This window comes from Hyperoodon ampullatus, assembly GCF_949752795.1.
Source record: "Hyperoodon ampullatus genome assembly, chromosome: 3".
Lineage (NCBI taxonomy): Eukaryota > Metazoa > Chordata > Mammalia > Artiodactyla > Ziphiidae > Hyperoodon > Hyperoodon ampullatus.
In genome coordinates, this window is record NC_136916.1 from 134,310,377 (window position 1) to 134,330,299 (window position 19,923).

A 19,923-nucleotide genomic window follows, 5' to 3' on the forward strand; every position below is an offset into this window, starting at 1 on the left:
AACTAGCAGCCAAGAGGCCTGTGTTTCCTGCTGGGGCGGGAGCCAGTCCAAAGTATGGCCGTTCCAGGGATTGCAGGAGGGGAGGGGTAGCCACCCTGTGGGGTAGGCTTAGTGGACTGGAACTCGTATTATGTAAATTTTGTCATCGACTAGACCACAAACTGGGGTGCAGTTCCTGTTAGAGCATGGAACTTATACCATCATGTCTTTATAGCAGAGAGGCCTCACAGCTGTTTTGTGTCAGATGATTCATAGATAAGATGTAGCAAACAGAAAATCATTGGGAAATGTGTGAACTGTGGTCAGATTTCATCTCTTTTCATAAAACTGACTATTGTTTAAGTCTTCTGCTTTTGTTACAGCCCATCTAGAGATAGAAATGTGTTTGCATTTTTGCAAGGAGGCCTGAATTTTTAAAATCTGGTAAAAGAGTTTAAGGTTAAAAGAATTTAAGGTAAAATCAGTTAAGGTTTTCCCATTTAGCAGTTTTCCCACTAAGCAACTCCTTTCCAAAGAGAAGCATATGTTTAAACGTAATTCATTAATATCTCTTCTGTGGCCATTATCCAGTGTTTGGCCTTCTGCCACAGCTCTAGAGCACAGTGATTTCTTTTTCTCTGTCATCTCTTTTTTTTTTTTTGGCCAGAGATTCTGAGAATCTCAATTGTTAATTCTATGATTTCCTCCGGTTTGCCCCCAAAAGCTTAACAGTCAGACTTTTTTTTTTTCCAGGAAATTGATGCCCTACAAATCTAAGACCAATTAGCTGAAAATAAGACAGGCTTCTTCACACAACCCTGAGGTGGATATCACCATTGCCTTTTCTCAGAGTCAGAGATAGCCACTCTATCTCTGACTCTGAGAAAAGGATGGATCAAAATGGATCTCACGGGCTTCCCTGGTGGCGCAGTGGTTGACAGTCTGCCTGCCGATGCGGGGGACGTGGGTTCGTGCCCCGGTCCAGGAGGATCCCACATGCCGCGGAGCGGCTGGGCCCGTGAGCCATGGCCGCTGAGCCTGCGCGTCCGGAGCCTGTTTTCCGCAACGGGAGAGGCCACAGCAGTGAGAGGCCCACGTACCGCAAAAAAAAAAAAAAAAAGGATCTCACTACAGAAGTTCTTCCTAACCCTTAACTGGTGCCTCCCAGGCTGTGACGGGGAAAGGCCAAGAGTGGCTGCAGTGTTGGGGAGTGGGACACACCGGAATTCACCTTCCCTTTCCCTCTGCCTGCCTGTGGGGAGTGTTTTGACTCACGTCCTGGCTCAGGCAGGTCTCTGGTGGCCTAGGCAGCACCTGGCCGAAGTTAGAGGGGGCGCTGCCCCAGGAAGGCCTGCAACACACAGCTCATTAGAGTGAGGCTGAGTCGTGGGGTATGGAGGCTGTTGGGTCCCATTCTTGCAACATAACAAGCAAACAGAGTACTGGCAGAGAAAATCCAGACTGTGGAGTCTGTAAAACTTTTTCAAGGCCAGTTCACAAAGGCATTCACCAGGTCTGTGAGAGTGAAATAAAAGGTTAACAGAGCCGGTCAGAACTGCACAAGGTTAGGTTAGCCTGGGGCTGACCTGAAAGAAGAGGCCTCTGGAAAGGCAAATACCTTTTGGGGTCTGAAGTCTCCAGCAGAGGGAGGGCATGAAGCCTTACTTATAAAAAGGGCTAAAGGGACTTCCCTGGTGGCGCAGTGGTTAAGAATCCGCCTGCCAATGCAGGGGACACGGGTTCGAGCCCTGGTCCAGGAAGATCCCACATGCCACAGAGCAACTAAGCCCGTGTGCCACAACTACTGAGCCTGCGCTCTAGAGCCTGCGAGCCACAACTACTGAAGCCCACGCACAACAAGAGAAGCCACCGCAATGAGAAGCCCGTGCACGGCAACGAAAAGTAGCCCCCACTCGTCGCAACTAGAGAAAGCCCACACACAGCAACGAAGACCCAACTCACACAAAAATAAATAAATAAATTTATAAAAAGATTTTAAAAATAAAAAGGGCTAAAGATTGAGAAGCAACCTCTCTCGGGGCAACTTGGTAAATCTCTTACAAGCCTCTGGGCTCCAGCTTTAACTACTCTTGGTCTTGAACTCCTACCGGGACAGAGTTTACCAAAGCAGGATGTAGCCCCTCATACCCTGAATACCAGGCAGAGAGGAGTGCTTGGAAACTGAGATCTGTTTCCAGGGCATAATTGGTTCAGATCTCTGAAACTGGAAGATGAAAATCCAGTACATCTGAGAAGCAGGTTTGCTGGAACCTGAAGGTTCACATAGAATAAGTGAGACAGACCTAACTTGTTTTCTTGGTAGCTTAAAACCATTTCTTTCAGGCAATGATCTGAAGGGGAACACCTGGCCCTGAGACCAAACTAAGCGTTCATCCTTACGAGGAAATATTTCCGATAGACCAAATAGTAGGAGTCCATGCAAGCCCAGAATGCTGAGGCTAACACACTGGTGTGATGGCCACACCCATCTCCGGTATGGACACCACCTCCCCAACAGGACATCTTGAACCTAGCATTTAATATGCTATGAGAAACATGAAACATGTTTTCACTCTCATGATCAAAGGATGAGAGATGCTTTCTGCCTTTTTTTTTTTTGGCCATGGCATGCAACTTGCTGGATCTTAGTTTCCTGAGCAGGAATTGAACCCGGGCCCTTGGCAGTGAAAGTGTCAAGTCCTAACCACTGGACCACCAGGGAATTCCCGCTTTCTGCCTTCTTGCCTTTGGTTAGTTTTCTCCCATTTCCCAAGCTTGGCTGAGGAAAAGAAAAGGAAGGAGAAACCTCGAAAGAGAAGAAACTTCCTCCTGTCCTCTCACAAATTTCTGTTCTGCTCCTGTGGCTGTGGAGCCAGGGCCTGGAATGGATAGTCTGCTCACTCACATTCTGGTCATTTTCTTTCTAAAGTAGGATGACTAGCACCTCCACTTGTGTTGAATGTTTCTGTCCAGGGCCTGTGTATAGTCCTGCAGATGTGTCGCTGGCAGCAAGGAGGTGCCAGGTTTGGCTGTGTATGGTGAGATGCAAGTCCCTCTTGCCTCTGGGAAAACAAGTCAAAGGCATGCCTTACTCAAGGTAGGCAGACCCCCTCTAAACCAAGTATATTTTAGTGTATTATGGGATGCAGAAGAGATGAGAACTAACATTTGTTGGGGGCCAGCTAAGTGTGCTGGACACTTTAGTTATAGTCTCACTTAACCTCGCAACAACTCTGAGGCAGATGGCGTTATACCCATTTTACAGATGAGGAAACTGAGGCTGTGTATTTGATAAGGTACTAGATGCAGGACCTTAGGTAACCAGCAGAGTTAGGACTTGAACCCAGGTGGGACATGCAGAGGCCTGTGTGCTTTCCAAGGGGCTGAGCACGCTGTGCTCGCCTTTTCCACAGGCTTGACCTTCAGCCATTTGGTCATCTCTGGTCACCCAGAGCATTTTCAATCTTCCATGAGTTTTTGCATATTGTCGGGAATGATGGAGAGGTCACTAGTGATTTGAATTTGATTTGAATTTCACCTTCTAGCTATATTTGATTTGAATTTTATATTTTAAATATACCTGGATTTCATTTTTAACATACATTTAAAACTATTTTTTAAAACTATAATTAAAAACACAAACATGCAGCTGTGTTAGCTATCAAATCATAACACAATGGAAAACACTGGCACATAAACTTTTTTTTAAATATCTTTATTGGAGTATAATTGCTTTACAATGTTGTGTTAGTTTCTGTTGTACAACAAAGTGAATCTGCTATATGTATACATATATCCCCGTATCCCCTTCCTCTTGCATCTCCCTCCCACCCTCCCTATCCCACCCCTCTAGGTCTTCACAAAGCATCGAGCTGATCTCCCTGTGCTATGCAGCAGCTTCCCACTAGCCATCCATTTTACATTTGGTAGTGATTATATGTCAATGTTACTCTCTCACTTCATCCCAGCTTCCCCTTCCTCCCCGTGTCCTCAAGTCCATTCTCTATGTCTGTGTCTTTATTCCTTCCCTGCCACTAGGTTTATCAGTACCATTTTTTTAGATTCCATATATGTGGCACATAAACTTTTGCTGACAAGTTTATGAGCAAATCCTGGGATAGAGCTTCTTGGGCCCTCCCTGCTTCTCTCTCTTCTCCCTCTCTCTTTCAGCCAATAGGACTTTGAAGTATTATTTACCTACAGTCAAATGCACAATTCTTAGGTATACAGCTTATGAATTTTCATACATATATACTCCATATAACTGCCACCCATATCAAGATATAGACAATGTCCAGCACTGCAGAGAGTCCCCTTATGCCCTTTCAAGTCACTGGCACCCTTCCCCCATCACCATCTGACTCTACCACCATAGACTAGTCAGTCATGTACCACTGATTAGGAAGCTTATGGGTCTGCACTGACCTTTTATGTCTGTTCCTGTAACAAAGTTCCCCAAAATGCAGCACTCAGTCACACCAGACTCAGAAGCATCTATTTGGTCCCTGCTCTTGTCAGGCCTCAGTGATCTTTCACAAGTGAATGCGTAACCTGTCACCTGGTTCTACTGCTTATAAAAAGTGTTGGGTAGTTCATGTCTGACTTTTGTATCCTGGACAAGAAATTCAATAGTCTTGATTATGATTATCTGGAAATTTTTAAATGTTCTAGTACTCCTTTTTTCAAACTTCTGGATCAGTTTAAATAATAGGTGATAAGGCAAGCTGTTTTTATTTTGTTTTCTAATAAATATTTGTTTACTCTTTGCAACTAAAATAATGTATAGAAGTAAATTAAATGCTGAGCTTATATAAGATTGCAATGGTCATACCTATATTAATTGTTCCAAATTTGGTATTCATCAAGACAATAATTTTTCCTCATAGATTAACTTTATAAGAAGTGAATGCTAAATAAGTTTTAACTTTAAATGTATACAAAAAAATTATTTAAACATTAAAAAAATTAGGGTTCATATTAGATTTGTCTGAAAAAGTTATAATACTAAAAATTTGCAATCCACATCCTGGGACATAATATTTCTGGACATAGAAACTTGATGGCCCTTAAAGTAGCTGGACTTTCTCTTCCTGACATGCAGTTGATCTCAGGCTTACATTCTTTTGGACTGCCCTTGTGCTTTTCCTATCCAGCTTGAAGTGATTTCTCTATTTGTGGGAGCAGTGGAAACAAGGTAGTTAATATTCTACCACTTTCACCAGGAGAACCCTACCAGTCCCCTTCCATGTAAGCCTGGTTTTTGAAAGCCCCTTTTGGAGAGTGTGTGTACATTTGTGTGTATGTGTGTGTGTGTGTGTTATTAACAGCATTAGGGATTGCTGTTGTTATCCCGTGTAAGTGAGAAGTATTTTTCTATTCTTAAAAAAAAAAAAAAGTGATACCGTTCTCAAAAGTCATTTCCTGAAATAAAGTGGGGAGGGAAGGCATGGGCGGGGGGGCAGTGAGTCATCAGAAGGCAGCTTGGGGAGAGCACGGGGTTGCTGGCATGAGCTGGGGGAGCCTTGCTTAACCCTGCACAAGCCTCTCCGATCAGTGAGCTGAGCAGGATATCAGGCCCTTCTGATGTGAGAAGAGGGCCTCGTGAGAGGTCCAGAGGGGGCTGATGTACAGGATGGTGGGCAGCTGGAGGCAGCTGGAGGTACAGGGGGAAGGCAGACAGACAGGTCCTGGGATTTCGGCGGGGGCCACTCAGCTGCTGGAAAATGAGGTTCACAGAGTGGCTTGGACTGTGAATCTGGACTTAGGATAGACCGAGCCGTAACACTTGGTTAGGTAACACACACTTCAGGCACCCTGCACGGGGATGTGAACTGGATCATGGGAAAAGGCAAGACTTCGAAGGTGAGAAGTGCAAGAGGGCAGAGGGAGCATAAGGGGGCAACTCTACAATCAGTGCACCAGCCTGCGGCCCTGAGAGGAATCACGGGGCTCCCAACTTGGACTTGATTCAAGCAGTTGCAGAGAAGAAGGGCCAAAGGGCAACCAGGAGGCCCTAACCAGAGGAAAAACTGAGGAGGAAGTTCTGAAAGAGGTTGCAGAATCCATGGTCAGGCAACTAGGGCAACCCAATTCTGCTCCCAGCTAAAACTGGAGATCATGACTCTAGCAGCTGACCCTGTAGGTGGTGGGTGAGTGGGAGGATGATATTCTAGATAAAACCTAACTGACAGGGGATTCCCTGGTGGGGCAGTGGTTAAGAATCCGCCTGCCAATGCAGGGAACACGGGTTCGAGCCCTGGTCCGGGAAGATCCCACATGCCGCGGAGCAACTAAGCCCGTGCGCCACAACTACTGAAGCCCACGTGCCTAGAGACCGTGCTCTGCAACAAGAGAAGCCACCACAATGAGAAGCCCGCACACTGCAACAAAGAGTAGCCCCCGTTCTCCGCAGCCAAAAACAAAAAACGAACTGACAAGTCCCACTAGAGCTTTGAAGAAGGAATTAGGAAAGAGAGACCACGAGTTGCCTAGTCCGACTTGTATCAAATTTAGAGTAAGTCCCACGTGACCAGTGACTTAGTCTTTTAGTCTAAGTTGTTTTTTTTTAATTAATTAATTTATTTTTATTTTTGGCTGTGTTGGGTCTTCTTTGCTGCGCACAGGCTTTCTCTAGTTGCGGCGAGTGGGGGCTACTCTTCATTGCGGTGCTGCAGACTTCTCACTGCAGTGGCTTCTCTTGTTGCAGAGCACAGGCTCTAGGCATGCAGGCTTCAGTAGCACACGGGCACAGTAGTTGTGGCTCACAGGCTCTAAAGCACAGGCTCAGTGGTTTTGGCGCACAGGCTTAGTTGCTCTGTGGCATGTGGGATCTTCCCAGACCAGGGCTCGAACCCGTGTCTCCTGCATTGGCAGACAGATTCTTAACCACTGCGCCACCAGGGAAGCTGCTCAACTGCTCTGCCATTTGCTACCTTTGCTATCTTCTATTTCTCAATAATTAGGAGTGCATTGCAGTGAATAACAGTGGTCAAGAAATCAGACTGGGGCTTCCCTGGTGGTGCAGTGGTTGAGAGTCCGCCTGCCGATGCAGGGGACACGGGTTCGTGCCCCGGTCCGGGAAGATCCCACATGCCGCGGAGCGGCTGGGCCCGTGAGCCATGGCCGCTGAGCCTGCGCGTCCGGAGCCTGTGCTCCGCAACGGGAGAGGCCACAACAGTGAGAGGCCCACGTACCGCAAAAAAAAAAAAAAAAAAAAAAAAAAAGAAATCAGACTGCCTGGCTTCATACTCTAGCTCTGCCACTTATTAACTGTGTGGTCTTGGCCAAGGTTTTTTGTTTTTATTTTTGTTTTTGTTTTTAGCCAAGTTTTTTTTTAATGTCCCTGAGTTTCTACTTCTTTATCTGTGAAGCTGAAATATTGATAGAAACAACTCATGACATAAATGTGATTAAATCAAATGTAGAGCCTTTGGCACAGGGTAAGGGTTCAATAAACATTTGCCCGTTGTGACGATGAGGCTAGAAATAATAGCACTAGGAGTAATGATAGCGACAAAAAAAAAAGGCAGTCAGGGACTTGTTTCAGGGATGGGAGAGTGGAAGAGAAGTTGGGAGTGGTGCCCTATAGGTTTGGGCTTCCTTCCGTGGTTAATCTCTGGGCACCTCATCATCCCAGGTTGGTTCCCTTAAGCCTGAGCATAGCTCTGGAAATCCTCCTTTCCTTCAGTCTCTGCACTGGAACCATGACAGTGGATTCCTTCTACTGCTGGGACCCTGACTGATCCAGTACCTGATGGTGGTTGTGTGTCTTTGCATCAGTCTTTTGTGCTAGGACTCAAACCAGCCCCTTCTTCCAACTTCCCCCCTTGGCTGTGGGTACCAGCATATGACTTTCAGTCACCCCTGACTGGTTCGTCCCTCTCCCTGAGCCCCCCACAATGCAACATCCTGAGACCCTACATTCCCACCTCACAGAATACCTCACGTCCTCCCCTCATCGCCCTTCCCATGGCTTCTCCTTCCCATTCATGTCCTTCTTACTGCCCCCTTTGGCTATGACAAGAGCATCCTAACTAGACTCACAGGCTCCAGTTTCCTCCTCCGCACCCCTAATTCAGCCTCTGATTTGTCATCAGATTAGTCTTCCTAGCTCTGGGGCTTTCAAAATTTTTTGGCCATGACTCACAATAAGAAATATATTTTAGGGACTTCCCGGGTGGCACAGTGGTGAAGAATCTGCCTGCCAATGCAGGGGACCTGGGTTCGAGCCCTGCTCCAGGAGGATCCCACATGCCACAGAGCAACTAAGCCCCTGCACCACAACTACTGAGCCTGCGCTCTAGAGCCCGTGAGCCACAAATACTGAGCCCTCGTGCCGCAACTACTGAAGCCCGCCCGCCTAGAACCCGTGCTCCGCAACAAGAGAAGCCACCACAATGAGAAGCTCGTGCACCACAATGAAGAGTGGCCCCTGCTTGCCACAACTAGGGCAAAGCCCATGTGCAGCAACAAAGACCCAATGCAGCCAAAAAAATTTTTTTAATAAATTTAAAAAAATATATGTATATATATATATTTTTACCTCACAACCCAGTACACACATACAAAACACACAAAGCAATACTGCACTCTGATATTTTTTTTTTATCGTGGGACCCACGAAATTGGATTTGTGGGCCACTAATGGATCATATCCCACAGTCTGGAAACACTGCCCCCCACAGAGCTCTAATCACGTCACTACCCCAGTGAAAGATGTCAGTAGTCCCCATCATTGACTGAATTTAGTACAAGCTGTTTAACCTGGCATCAAAGGCTTCTATAGGATGCCCTCAATTTGTCTGCCTAAACATTTCTCTCCCTACCTCCATTTATGTCATTTTAACCTCTCTGAGCTTTTATGGTCTAATATATAGAATAAGAACAAAAATATTTCTCCAGCATTAAGGCCAGGGGTAGACCAGATGGTACATTAAGTTTCCTCTTTAAGGGTTATAATTCTGGGATTGTAAGTGCCCGATATCCAGTAACCAAACATATCTCCTCTCTGGTCTCCATACACTCCCAGATCTATGTCATCTATGCTCCTATTGCCCCCTTTAGCCATCTTCCTCCATCTCCCTCTATCTTCCTATGTTGAAATCCCATCAAAGTCTAGCAAGGGCAAAGAACACAGGAAGGAAGTGTCAGAACGTACTTAAGCAATGCAATTAGTCCCCTAAGAGTGGAGCCACTAAGGCTGGTATGTTACACACAGGTGGGAAGAAAGATGAATCTAAAGAGGTGGGCTAGGCTAGATTAAGCCAAACCGAGACCCTCAGGCTGAGATTTCATCTTAATTTAGAGGTCATGGGGAGTCACTGGGAGTTTCTGAACAGGTGTGATATGACCAAAGGTGACGTTTAAGAAAACTGATTTGCCTGGAGCTGGGGCATCAGAGGTTTTTCAGCAGTAAAATGGACATAGTCTAGATATAGTTGGTCTCATGACAGGCCGGGTCAGGGATGGATCCCAGAAATTCAGGCAGGCAGCATCAAGGAGGTTCAGCTTTGGCCACAGATAAGCATCCTGGAGAGCAGAAGGAATATGGTGTCTGGTTATAAGGAGCAGACTTGAGCAGAGGGCCAAGAAGGTGCCTGGCTTCCACCAGCTCTGGCAACACAGTGCGGGGGCCCAGCCAAGAACTGGGACTCAGGGGCAGGAGGCCGGTCCTTGACGGGGCTGGTGTGAGCAAAGCTTCTGGCAGAAAAAGAAAAGGAACCACACCCTTTACTCAGATCCTGTATGTGACAGTTTCTCTGCCAAGCACTTTTGCACACTGGTCTGACTCCAAAGCCTAAAGTCGGAATGACACCAAACTGCTCCCAATGTCTCTGAGGACAAGAAGTGAATTCCCTCTCCTCCTGAGACCTGGCAGTGCTTATACAGAGTAAGCCTAGATAAATATTTGTTGGATCGAACTGAAAAGAGATTATCATTCCTATCACCCCATGGATATTGCTGCTGGTTCGTCTGTCTTGACTGGTGATTCTTGGTGTCCTGGGCCTTACACTGTTTAACTGAAAGAGCCTGAATACCAAAGCTCTGTGGCTGATTATACTGATACTCTGAATTCATTAACCTAAATGTATTTCTAGATGAAAGGCTTCAGGTGTGGCTTTAACGACTGACGCTGTGTGAACAGCCAAGGGAGAAATGAGCGTTAGTGTCCTCTTTCATCCCAAAGGCTTTGCAGGGCAGAGAGAGCTCAGCTCTGCAGCAAAACATGAACTATAAATCATCATGAGATTTGTTTCCCCTCGTGCAGTGGGAGAAACCTGCACTATTATTATGTCTCTTTTCACATGCCCTCTTCCAGATATATCTTGGTCTCCCCACCACCCAAAGTGCTCAGTAGATGGGTGGAGCCATTCGAGGAGCAACAGGGGTTGGGAGGAAGCTGAGCCTTGCGCTAGAGCTGGTGGGCTCTGTGTGGAGCTCACTGCAGCTCTGGCAGCCCTGGCAGGGGTGGTAGCAGCTGGCTGTGGTCCCTTGGGAGCAGTACATTCTCGGGGGTGAACAGGAGACATATGACTGCCAGGAAAAGGGTGTAGAACTGTTTCTCTTGGTAAACTCTCCATAATCATGGATTATTCAGACTCCCTGCCTCCTAGTCATTCAGTCAACACTTACTTACTAACAGCCCCTGTTAGTAAGAGCAAGAAGGCAGAGTGAAGGCAGGTCAATTCCATCTCTGAGGCTCCTAGTATATTTAAGAAATGAACAATGGCTAAATAAGATTTTAAAATCATAGTAAGTTTGAATGTTTGTGTATTTAAAATTAAACTTATATGATGAATACTGTCTTCTTTCCCTCCTGTAACTACAGCTTTGTGTCTGAATTCATAACCTCATTTGCAGGTAGTGCAGAAGTCCAAATTTGAGGCTCTTATGAATATGGGAACTGGATCTCTTGCCCCTAAACCCCCAGGCCTCCTGCCTTGTTGCCTACCAGGCCCAGGTGCACAGAGGACTGAACCACAGTTCATATGGCTTTGACTGACATCAGACCGTCCACTGCTTCCATTCAACCACAGAGGCTCCCTTTGACTTCAAGTCAAGTCTGGAGCTTTGAACTGCCCTGAAGGGCTACACCCAGATGCAAGACTCTGTCCTTGTCTGAAGCATGTCTCCTGTGTCATGAGAGTCTCTACTGCCAACTCAGCCACTAAACCATGCTACTTGGCTTGAGTTCTATCTATGTTTTTCTCACATGCATTTAAGCTGTGAGGACGCCCTATTTCTAAATGCTTGGACACACTCACCTGTAGCAACAGGAGACAAAGGGATTCCCCAGAGAGGCGCTTATGCTTAGGCACATGACACATACCTCTAAACCCACTGAGCCAGGAATAGGAGGTACCCTGATGTCTAAACACAGAAACACAGGAACACAGGATTTTATGCCATTGTGATAACATGAGGAACCACCAAGCATCCTCTTTTTAAAAACAGCCAAAGGGACCTAACCCAAAACATTAACACACCTACTCCGTAAGACTTTGGCTTTAGGGACCGATGGTCAGAGGGACCCATTTCTTTGGGATGGCTGAATCTGCCTCGTCTCCAGCTTTGCGAGGACCCACCCTGGGGGCACCTACAAGGCCAACTGACCTCCAACTCAAAACCACGTTGGATTTTCCTCACTCAGACCTTTCCTCTAAGAATCTCAAATCCGTTTCAAGAGAATTAGGGAGTTAGCAACCAACCTGTACAGTCCCCATAAAAAAAAACAGGGGTTCTGTCTCTTCAAGAAGTGGGAAATCTGAGGCCCTGAGGCCTGTTCTGTGTCCTGGGGTGGCAGACCTGATTCCTGTCCCACAGTTCACTGACAGTTGAAAATATAAAGAGGTGGTGAGGAACGGGGAGTGACGCAGTTAGAGAGAGCTGTCTAAAGATCTCAGTAACCTGGAAACTACTGGCATGTAAAAGTGCCTACCCTTCCGAAAAAGCAGATCAGCAGATGAGAAAGAGCAGAAGGAATAACATAGGCTCTATAGTATCATTAAAGGAATAAAAATATTTTTTTCAAACCTCATCTTAATTATAAGGAGGTACAAATATGATGACGTAGCTGCCAGAATTATGATTTTATTGGCAAAAAGCTATGCAGTTTTGGGGCTTCCCTGGTGGCGCAGTGGTTGAGAATCCGCCTGCCAATGCAGGGGAAACGGGTTCGATCCCTGGTCTGGGAAGATCCCACATGCCATGGAGCAACGAAGCCCGTGCCCCACAACTACTGAGCCTGTGCTCTAGAGCCCGTGAGCCACAACTACTGAGCCTGCGTGCCACAGCTACTGAAGCCTGTGTGCCTAGAGCCCGTGCTCCACAACTAGAGAAGCCACCGCAATGAGAAGCCCGCACACCCCAACAAAGAGTAGCCCCTGCTCGCCACAACTAGAGAAAGCCCGTGCGCAGCAACAAAGACCCAACACAGCCAAAAATAAATAAATTAAATAAATAAATGTATTTAAAAAAAAGAAATCTATGCAATTTTGTTTCCTCACAGGCTATGTCAAAGGGAAAACACTGAAAAAAATTTTTTAATCCCAAAGGGAAAAAAAGACACAAGTGGAAGAAACACTTTTTTCCCAGACCTGATCACACTTATATTTGAAAAAATAGTGCACTTCTATTTATTTTAGAAAGTTTCCACCTATCAGAGAAATGCTAGAAGACAAAGCTGGTTATTCTATGTTTGTCTGGGTGTTATCTCTTGAAAGAAAAGTATAAAGGAAGTACCATATCCATCATTAGTCACTGAGCTTTAGAAATACTTAGTCACATGACTTTTAGTGTGTATTTGTAAAGGAAATATTGACTGTTGCCTTTCTTTCTTTGTCTTTAAGAGTGAAAATTCTGGTATAGCTTTTATATGAATTCTGGTGGATTTGATCATAACTGGACCACCAGTTTCTCTGTCCACACCTGCACTCTTCACCACCTTCTTTATCACCAGTTAAAAAAGATTGTCTCGGGGCCTGGAGGAAGACGCTTGTCCAGCAAGAACAGAATGGGTGAGGCGTCTGCGCAGTACAAACCAGAGCCCCCGCCCCCTCGCACCCATTACTCCAACATCCAGGCCAATGAGAGTGAGAAGGTCCAGCAGTTCCGGAGGCTCTTTGCCCAGCTGGCTGGAGAGGACATGGAGGTCAGTGCCACAGAACTCATGAACATTCTCAACAAAGTCGTGACCCGACATCCTGATCTGAAGACTGATGGTTTTGGCATTGACACATGTCGCAGCATGGTGGCCGTTATGGATAGTGACACGACCGGCAAGCTGGGCTTCGAGGAATTCACGTACTTGTGGAACAACATCAAAAAGTGGCAGGCCATATACAAACAGTTTGACATTGACCGTTCAGGGACCATTGGCAGCAGTGAACTCCCGGGGGCCTTTGAGGCAGCAGGATTCTGCCTGAATGAGCATCTCTACAACACGATCATCCGACGCTACTCAGAGGAGGGAGGGAACACTTATTCTGACAACTTCATCAGCTGCCTGATCAGACTGGATGTGATGTTCCGTGCCTTCAAACCTCTTGACAAAGATGGCACTGGACAAACCCAGGTGAACACCCAGGAGTGGCTGCAGCTGACCATGTATTCCTGAACGGGAGTCCCAGACCCGCCCCTTCATCGCCTCGATGTAGGAGTCACCTTGGACTCTTCAGTCTCCCCCAGGGCTGATCCTGTTTGCAGTCACATCTTCATGGCTCCTGCTGACCCACAGGCCTTTCTGTTCTCCCAGCCCTTGGCACCCGGATTCTCAGTCAACAGCCAGGGCCCAACATGCTTCAACACACCCTGCCCCAGCACACCCATCTCACATCTGCTCCATAACCCCTCTCTTGCATCTGTGCCAAGCCCAACATTTGTGTTGCTTGCACATCCCAAGGGCCCTTCTCTCAGTTCTGGGAGGATCACTCCAGTCCCTACACACCCTGGCACACCCACCCAGTTACCACCCAGGCAGCTGAACTCCAGGCCATAACAGGTCACATGCCCCAGTGCCTTTGTCTGTATTCTGCTCCCAGCCTGCCAGGCCCAGGAGGAAATAAATGCACCCTAGTTGGGGCTCTCTCTGAAAAAAAAAAAACAAAAAAAAGATTGTCTTCACCCCTTGCTATCAAGAATATTAGTCCTAGTGACTCCTTCCTTCATGTCTAAGAAAAGGGGATGCTATTTAACCATTTATTCACTTTATTCAACATGTATTCATTCAGTGCCTGGTGGTGTTTTTTTTTTAAGACCATTTTTATTTTTATTTATTTTTTAATTAATCTTATTTATTTTTGGCTGCATTGGGTCTTCATTGCTGTGCGCGGGCTTTCTCTAGTTGCAGCAAGCGGGGGCTACTCTTTGTTGCGGTGTGGGGGCTTCTCATTGCGGTGCCTTCTCTTGTTATGGAGCACGGGCTCTAGGCACACGGGCTTCAGTAGTTGTGGCGCGCGGGCTCAGTAGTTGTGACTTGCAGGCTCTAGAGCACAGGCTCAGTAGTTGTGGCGCACGGGCTTCGTTGCTCCGCGTCATGTGGGATCTTCCCAGACCAGGGCTCGAACCCGTGTCCCCTGCATTGGCAGGCAGATTCTCAACCACTGTGCCACCAGGGAAGCCCTCTCTCTTTTCTTTACTCACCCTCTTTGCTCCCCTCTTTGTCTACTCTCCCCTGGCTCTCTCTAACAAAAGTTCCCCTCATCCAGATGCCCTCTGGATCTTCTGGCATGCCACCAGCTTCCTCAAAGTTCCTCCTCCCCATCCTGGTGAGAGGCCTCTCCCAGGGTCCTTGCTTTCATGGCAGGGTCCTAAAAATCTCTTTATCAGTAGAAATCAGCCAAACTATTGCTTGAGGGCTAATACTGGGCTTGTCCCTTATTTCAAATACCGTAGTGATTTGTATATAGTAGTCACTCAATGATATTTTTATTGACGTTATTAGATTGCTTTTTACACTTGTCTTGGAAGAGTTTTATAGGCTTTGGGTAGGGTACTGTTGAGTCATTTACTGCATGTATACAAATTATAAATTCCCAGGCACACCCAATCATAGCAAAACCCTTTTGTTAGCTCTAAGGGGCATGGATTTGACACCAAAGAGTGGTGCTTGGGGATGTGCAATTAAGGAAGTGAAGCGAAAAAGATGTTTGAGCACATGATGAGCCCACTAAGTAGCAAGGGCATGAGCTTTATCTATCCCTGAAATGACCGAGGATTACTGGAAAGAAAGGCAAGAGGGTGACTCATCTCTTGTCTCCATAACAACTGGTTTGGCCATCCCTTTTTCTTATTACCAGAGGCTAGCCCTCTAAGGATAGCGATGCCACTCCTCGCCCGCCCAGTGGCCTCATGACTCAAAGTCTTAAGATTTACAGCATTTTCTGAAGAGGCAAAGGCCATTCCTGTGGGTAACTCCTTTTTAATACTCATAGGTTAGTCACGTACTATGGATGATTCTTTCAAGTCAATTGGTTGCCAGGCACCCTCTTCAGAGAAGGGGTTATATTTTCATAAACAATCCCCAGCATACAGTGACTTCTATGTATAAGCCTAGAGACGACAGCAATGAAAAAACAGTACCAGCCACTAAGGCACTTTCAAATGTATCCTAAAGGATGCAAGACACCTTCCCAGTTCCATCAAGTGAGTCCTTCATGTGCACACTTCCCTCCTATGGTAGAAGACTGGATGAAAGAATTCATCTTTACACAATGAATTATTTGGTTATTTTAGAGAGGACAGGAATTATTTAGGAAGCAGATTATACCTGGTTTCCTCCCTAGTTTACATAAGCCAGTCCCTGCAAGGATTCACTGCTCCGTGTTTGTCTAGATGAGTTGTAAAAGTCAGGACTTCTGTTCTGTTCCTAGACATGGATGAGCTTGGATAACTGTCACTTTCCCTGACAGTAAAAATGAGATGATAATACTTATGTATGTCTTCCAACAAAAGGATAAGACAAAGTTAAAAGGAGAGTATACATAATTTGACTTTCCTGTGCAAAATGTACTAAGGAGGGGCTTCCCTGGTGGCGCAGTGGTTGAGAGTCCGCCTGCCGATGCAGGGGACACGGGTTCGTGCCCCGGTCCGGGAAGATCCCACATGCCCCAGAGCGGCTGGGCCCGTGAGCCATGGCCAATGAGCCTGCGCGTCCGGAGCCTGTGCTCCGCAACGGGAGAGGCCACAACAGTGAGAGGCCTGCGTACCGCAAAAAAAAAAAAAAAAAAAAAAAAATTAAAAAGTTTTTTTTTGCTCTTTATTGTTTTGTTTTGTTTGTATTTTACAAACATAGCAACCTATTAATTGAATTCTTCATTATTAAAATTTTAATCATTTTAAGAGGCATTAAATAGTTAACTAAGAGGGAAAAGCACTGAAAGTGATAAAATCAAACAGCCACGGGGTTTTTCTCCAGTGCCCACACTATGAATTTATTTACTTAGCAAATATTGAGTGCCTACTATGTGCCTCTTGGATTCGTCAGTGAATAATACAGCAAAGAACTCTGCGGTCAGGGAGGGGAGTAGAAGAAAGTCAGGGGGAACCAACAATAAACAGTAGATATAAGAAATAAATCAATTCTATAGCACGCTGGAAATTGATAAATACCATGAAGAAAAGAAAAATTAGAGCAGGGTAAAGGGGGATCAGCAGCATGAGGAACTGGGGAACTTTTGAGCTGCAATTTTGAATAAGGAGCTAAAATACTGAATAGTAGACTCCTGGAGAAGCGCCACGCGAGCAAAGACTTGAAGGAGGTGACAGAGTTGGTAATGGGAGGAGACAGTTTCACATATGGGGACAGCCGGGCAAGGATGCTAAGCTCGGAGCGAACCTTGTGTGCAGAGATGGAACAGCTGGGGGCCCTTGTGGCCCCAGTGGGTAAGCAAGGGGAGGAGAATAGGAGGGAAGTAAGAGTTAAACTCCAAATATAAATGTTTGCTTCCTTCAACTTTCTTAGGGGCAATACAGCTTTATATATTACATATCCTTCATTCTCTGACATCATAGGGCCCACGCAAGCAACATTGTCAGGCTACCTGGGTCACCCTAATGTAATGTCGGAGTTCATAGGAACGTTGCAGCCCATCGTGAATCACACATTTTAAAAACATTAATGTATCTTAGTTTTCAGAGTTATTTACGGATACATGGAGTGATAAATATTTATATATCTAAATATATTTTGGGGGCATAAAATGTAATTTGGACTTTTCATAAATTTCTACCCTTCGATCCTATTGTATCAGAGATTACACCACGAGGCCACATTTCCATTTTCCACTTTAGTTTACTGAGTGAACTCATTGCCCAAAACACAGAACACATGTAACTATCACCAAGTTACATCACAACTCCCAGTTGGCCAGTTCTAGCGAGGCCTCCTTTGTCCCACTGTGGGACTATGGCTCCCATAGTCTGTTCTGGCATAGAGCAGAGCCCTCCGCAGCCCCTCCCCTGCTCAGTGCACCCCAAAGAAGTAACCTGTGCGGACCCCACTCATGCTAACAAACCAGTGTGCCGGCCACCTCACCTCACTCCCCTACCCCCCACCCCAGCCCCTGGCAGATGCAGCCTCTGCCCGCCCCTTGGGAAATGTCCATTACCTACCTGAGGGAACCCCCAGCGCCAGTGGTTCTTCCTGGTGAGAACGCTAACGTCGGTCCCGGGGAGCCTGTTCTGGAAATCTGCAAAGAGCCAGCAAGTCCTGGGGTGTGTGCAGAAGAGGAAAGGATAGATGCCTTACACCCCAGAGCTGTACTTTGTCACTTGGGCCTTGATGCCACTTCTCAAAAAGCTTTCACAAAGACAGCCCCATCAGCTTCTGGCCCCATTCCTCTCTCCCTGGGGCTCCAGCCCAGCAAAAGAGGCTGGACTGGAATTGGTTTCGACATCCCCTCCCTAGTTCTCTGTCCTTACTCCACTGTCTAGCACCAAGTCCCTTCCTCCTCTAGCCAAAAACCCAAAAGCTCCCAGACACAGGCCAAGCAAATACAGAAGCTTTCTCACATATGCTATCAGCCAGACACAGAATCCCACTATAAGATAGAAAACTGTCCCTCAGAATTGAAACACTGGAATCAAAAGAGCAAGTCTACTCCTCTGTTCTTTCAGAGATCATTTCACTGTGAGGTCAATTCTTCTTTCCTTTCCTGAATGATCCCCTCCAACTTCTAAATCTACCAATTTTTGGTGGCCTGCTGGCAGTGGCATTTTCCCTCCCTCCCTCTCTTCCTTCCTTCGTTCATTGGTGTATTCTTTGCCTCAACCTGTGGAATAGCAAATCCCATTTCCAAAGGCTTATTTCTTAGACCCTGATATACTTTCAACTTGATCTGTGTTGTGATCTTGGTCATATCTAATTCTCTATGCCTCAGTTTTTTCATCTTTAAAATAGGGATAAAAATACCTCCCCCCCCATATAGGCATGTAAAGCACTAGGTATAATACAAAGCACATAAGAAGTGCTTGATGAATAGTAGCCATTAATATTATCTAAACTTCATTTACATATACATATAAAATGAGATATATTTATGTATAATGGATATATATACATATATATATATGAAATGATTACCACAATAGTTACCACATCCATCACTTCACAGTTACCTTTCTGTGTGTGTGTGATGAGAATATTTAAGATCTACTCTCTTAGCAACTTTCAAGTATTGTTAACTATAGTCACCTTGCTATACATGAGATCCCAGAACGTATTCATTCTGTAACTGGAAGTTTGTGCCCTTTGACCAATATCTCCCCATTTCTCTCATCCCCCAGACTCTGGCAACCACCAAACTATGTTTTTGTTTCTATGAGTTCGACTTTTTTAGATTCCACATGAGTGAGATCATTTCGGTATTTGTCTTTCTCTGACTTACGTCACTGAGCATAATGCCCTCAAGTTTCATCCATGTTGTCACAAATGGCAGGATTTCCTTCCTGCCATTTTTTATGATTGAATAATATTTCACTGTGTGTGTGTGTGTGTGTGTGTGTGTGTATGAATGTGTATAGATATAGATACAGTATATAGCTATAGATATATATCTCACATTTTCTTTATCCCATTCATTCATCCACGGACACTTAGGTTGTTTTCAGGTCTTGGCTATTATTAATAATTCTGCAATGAACGTGGGGGAGCAGATATCTCTTCAAGATAGTGATCTGATTTCCTTTGGATATGTACCCAGAAGTGGAATTGCTGGATCATATGGTAGTTCTAGGTTTAAGTTTTTGAGGAACTTCCATACTGTTTCAATTTAAATTCCCACTAACAGTAAACAAAGGTTCTCTTTTCTCCACATGTCTCCAACACTTATCTCTTGTCTTTTTGGATAATAGCCATTCTAACAGGCATGAGGTGATACTTCATTGTGGTTTTGATTTGCATTTCCCTGATGATTAGTGACGCTGAGCATCTTTTCATGTACCTGTTGGCCATTTGTATATCTTCTTTGGAAAAGTGTCTGTTTGGTTCCTCTGTCCATTTTTTAATCGGATTTTTTTTTTGTAATTGAGTTGTATGAATGAATTCCTTATATATTTTGGATATTAACCTCTTCTTTGGATATATGATTTGCAAATATTTTCTCCAATTCTGTAGGTTGCCTTTTCACTTTGTTGATGGTTTCCTTTGCTGTGCAGAAGCTTTTTATTTATTTATTGGCTGCATTTGGCCTTCGTTTCTGTACGCGGGCTTTCTCTAGTTGTGGCGAGCAGGAGCTACCCTTCGTCGCAGTGCATGGGTTTCTCATTGTGGTGGCTTCTCTTGTTGCGGAACACGGGCCCTAGAGCGCATGGGCTTCTGTAGTTGTGGCTCGCTGGCTTAGTTGTTCCACAGCAGGTGGGATATTCCCAGACCAGGGATCGAACCTGTGTCCCCTGTATTGGCAGGCAGATGCTTTAACCACTGCGCCAGCAGGGAAGTCCCTGTGC

The 19,923-nt window shown here is 45.6% G+C and overlaps 1 protein-coding gene across 1 annotated transcript; it reads left to right on the forward strand.

Annotated features, from left to right (window-relative positions):
• Window positions 1-13,123: 13,123 nt before the first annotated feature.
• On the forward strand, window positions 13,124-13,594 carry LOC307050578 (calpain small subunit 1-like; the record flags this gene model as incomplete). The annotated part of the gene is made up of 1 exon (XM_079700686.1): window positions 13,124-13,594. The coding sequence occupies one exon, from the start codon at window positions 13,124-13,126 to the stop codon at window positions 13,592-13,594; it is 471 nt and encodes a 156-aa protein (XP_079556812.1).
• Window positions 13,595-19,923: the final 6,329 nt, after the last annotated feature.